General features: G+C 51.8%; 1 protein-coding gene across 2 annotated transcripts in view; it reads right to left on the bottom strand.

The window, feature by feature from the left end:
* The window catches only part of ogdh (oxoglutarate (alpha-ketoglutarate) dehydrogenase (lipoamide)), a 17,496-nt gene extending 14,534 nt beyond the window's left edge, over positions 1–2,962 (bottom strand). For both annotated transcript variants that reach the window (XM_015402688.1, XM_015402689.1), the window contains exons 1-2: positions 2,869–2,962; positions 525–893 (exon numbers count right to left, since the gene is read on the bottom strand). In XM_015402688.1, coding sequence (XP_015258174.1) covers positions 525–764 — 240 coding nt within the window. In that variant the 5' untranslated portion in view covers positions 765–893; positions 2,869–2,962. The remainder of the gene's footprint in view (positions 1–524; positions 894–2,868) is intronic.
* Between the last annotated feature and the right edge of the window lie 712 nt (positions 2,963–3,674).

Consider the following 3,674-nt stretch of genomic DNA (forward strand, 5'->3'; position numbering starts at 1 on the left):
CTCTGTGTGGTGCCGTTATGGATCAATGTTCTGCCCAGAATGAATGTGTTGGAATCTGATCCTGACCAGTTCTGGTGTGGCGGGCCTGTGGCCTCAGCAGAGACAAACATGCAGCTAATTTTAGCATCTGTCTCCTTTACCACCCAGACCCCTGAAACACCATCAGCTCTGATGGCCTGCAGCCGGGTCGCGTTCAGGTTCTGAACCAAAGGACTGAGCAGAACATGTCCGTTTGTTCACAGTTCAGTTAGCAGACACGACAGAACCAACGGGTCACCTCCTCAAACCCGCACCCACAGATCCCTGGCTCTGATGTTCAGGGTGGAGTTGACCCAGAACAGGTACCAGACCAGTTCCGGTACCAGAACAGGTCAGGAGCACCAGGCCTCCTGGTTGACTCATGTTTCTCAGAACCAGCAGAACTAAAAGCTTCAGAACCAAACTCATTCTCTGCTCCTGGACCTCAGTCTGAGGAGCTCATCTGTTGGACTCCCTCCGCCTGCAGGGGGCGCCACGCTGCTCACCTTGTGGACACTCTTTGGGTTCTCCAACCAGGCGTAGTACATCTCCTCCACGTAGTTGGAGCTCGTCCCATTCAGGAACGGTTCAGAGGCCACAGGTGTCGAGTAGCACCTGATTGGCCGAAACGTCCTTGTGCCGACTCCATTGGCAACTGTGATTGGCCGCTGTTGGCCGACAGTCTGAGCCGCCTGCGAGGCGGTGAGCGGACGCAGTCGCGCCGCACAAGTCCTTAAGCGATGCATGAGCAGTCCTTAAAGCGTCACACGCGCACCGTGGCGGCGATGGGTCCGACGGTCCGGACGTCCTCAGAGAAACGAGGGAAAATGGACTCCACCCGGGCCTGGACAGGAAAACGGCGAATCAAACGTCCACTGTGGGAGAGAGACACAGAGTCAGACGGCAGCAGGAGAAAAATAAGGCTTTTATATTTAAAGCAAAGTTCTGCAGGATTCTCTAGAACCAGGTGAGGAGTTCTGCTGGACCTGAACATCAACATCCAACCAGAAACAACCCAGGTTCATTCCTGCCACTTTGGTTCTCAGCCTCTAGTTGACTCCGCCCCCTGCAGCAGCCCGACCCGACCGCCTCTGCTCTCATCTGCCAGACCCAGAACCAAGAGGAAGCATGGAAGCCAAGATCTAAACGGACCCAGGAACAGGTTTCCAATCTACCTGGAAACCCGCCTGTTCAGGAAGAACTAAGCACAGAACCGACCCGACTGTTCTGGGTCTTGGAAACGTTCTGGACCAATGAGCAGCTGGGTTTTACTGGGTTAAACGGGTCAGGATGACAGAGTAGGTCCAGATCATCTGGGTCAGCACCAGGATGCATTATGGGTCCAGTTTGAAGCTATAAAGAAGGTTCTGTTGGATGAACCGGGCCAGAACATCCATATGGATGCTTAACAGAACCAAGCCAGAAACGTTTACAGTCTGACGCATCGACTCTAGAGGCTCCAGATCTTCCACCAAACACATCTGGTCCATCTAGATCTGGACCTAATGGGGCTGTGGAACGCCTGGACCAGAACTCTCCAGTGGTGGGTGAACGGGTCAGGGGGATAAATCTGAACTTTATTCATCTTAATCTGTGGGAGTTGAACTCAGAACCTTCAGGACCCGGCGCACTCCTCTAAGCACTAAAGCTCCGCCCCCCCCAGCTGAACCAGATCATTTCATCATGGAGGAGCAGGTTCTGGAGCAGCTTCTTTTCCAGCTCCTCTCCTTGTCGTCTCAGAACCAATCAGATCAAAGACCCGGTTGCTCCGGTTACGCTCAGGCTCTGACGGCTGGAAACCAGATTCACCCTGACCGGAGCAGCAGTCCACCGCTGAGGAGATGGTTCTGATCCAGCTCCATCAGGTCTCCATCAGAACCGAGGACGGTCTGGTCATAAAGTTCTGGTTCTGAACACGTCCTGTCCAGGTCTCTGCTTCCCTTTAACTGCTGTGAACATGCCAGATTCTGGACCTGCCAGGGTCTGGACCTGCCAGGGTCTGGATCTGCCAGGGTCTGGACCTGCCAGGCTCTGGACCTGCCAGGGTCTGGACCTGCCAGGCTCTGGATCTGCCAGGCTCTGGGCCAGAGTCCAGTAGAAGTCAGAGTCTGGTCCTGGTCGGTGTGGAAACAGGCTATGGTTCTGGGAAGTTCTGGGAGCTCCCCTGTAACAGGACCCGGCTAAGGCTGGTTCTGCTGACCCGTCAGACCCTCCGCCCAGTGTAGTTCCTGTGTTTTGACCTTGTTGTTCGGTTCCGCTCCTGTATGGACACGCCCACCGCCTGCCCAGCATGCCACCTGATTGGCTAGTGGTGGGACAGCAGGCCCGCCTATTGGCCGGTTAAACTGTCAGTAACTTTGTCCTTTCAGGAGTCATGAGTTCCAGAACATGAAAGTTTTGATTAATGCTGAGAAACTCCTCCGCTCAGGATGTTTAAACAGCTGAAACCGCTCCGGCTGTAAAGTAGTGCGGTGTATCCCTCCGCCGGGAGGCTGGTTAGCTTCAGGGCTAACCGGTCAGGTTATGTAATTAGCCGGTTAGCTCCGCAGAGCAACCAAAGCTAATTAAAGTAATTAGAGGCCTAAAGCTAAGCCAGCATCTTCCCCAGGTGGCGGCCATCCAGAGCGGCCGCAGGTCGGACAGGTGAGGCCGCTTTTTCCAGGTGACCTCGGAGTTCAGCTCACACCGCGGTTAGCTCTCACGAGGCTAGCGGCCGGCATGCTAACAGCAAGCAGAGGTCTTAGAAACGATTCAGCTCCAACTGAAAGCCGCTCCATCCGTCAGAGCGCGGCAGGCCGCCTCTGCTCACACCCACAGCCGCCCACCGACCACCCTGAGCCGGGTACTGACCTCCAGAAAGCGTCCTAGCGGCTCTGCCTCGACCAGTCACCCCGGACGCCCTTCTCCTCTCCCGGTGAAAAGATGACAGTGACGTTCCTGACGTCATGACGCACGTCAGACGGAGCGTAAAGTGTCTTCTAAACTAATTGGTTAATAATTACATAACTAAATATTTGCTTCTCATATTTAGCTGGAACTGAACCAGTCTGATTATCCTTCTGTTCCAGTAAAACCAATCAGTCTAAACTTAAACATTCACTGGATCAGGAAATATCTCTATGGATTTAAATTCTTAATTATATCTTCTCTAAACTAACAGGTCTTCAGTTTTAACTTCAATCTAACTATGATATTAAAAAATGACCCCATAAATCTGACCAATTAACACTTTTCCAGTTGGTTTGATAATAAGATCATTTTTAAGCTAAACTCTTTAAGCATCTTTACTCTTATTTAAAGGTTTTATCCTCCTATTCTGTTCCTGTGGCTCCCAGAGAGTTTGCCATCATTTTGTTGTTCCTAAAGAAACTCTTATTCTCTTTAAAGGATGTTGCTTCTCTGTACAGGACAGGACTGCATGTAGTCTCTCTTTCAGGGGCGGATTTAGGAAATGTGGGGCCCTAGGCAAAGACAGGCATGTGGGCCCCTCTGAATGGAGAAGCCAACACATAGAACAGCCCCATTCTCAGATAGAGAAATGTTAATAGAATAGACATCCATTATCTGTTCTAGGTTGTGTCCCTCTCTTCTTGTCCCTTTTCTTCTTGTTTTCCTCTCTATGTTTTGTACTCAGCTGACTTTTCATGCTGTCTCTA

This window comes from Cyprinodon variegatus, unplaced genomic scaffold (assembly GCF_000732505.1).
Source record: "Cyprinodon variegatus isolate N-32 unplaced genomic scaffold, C_variegatus-1.0 Scaffold1383, whole genome shotgun sequence".
Lineage (NCBI taxonomy): Eukaryota > Metazoa > Chordata > Actinopteri > Cyprinodontiformes > Cyprinodontidae > Cyprinodon > Cyprinodon variegatus.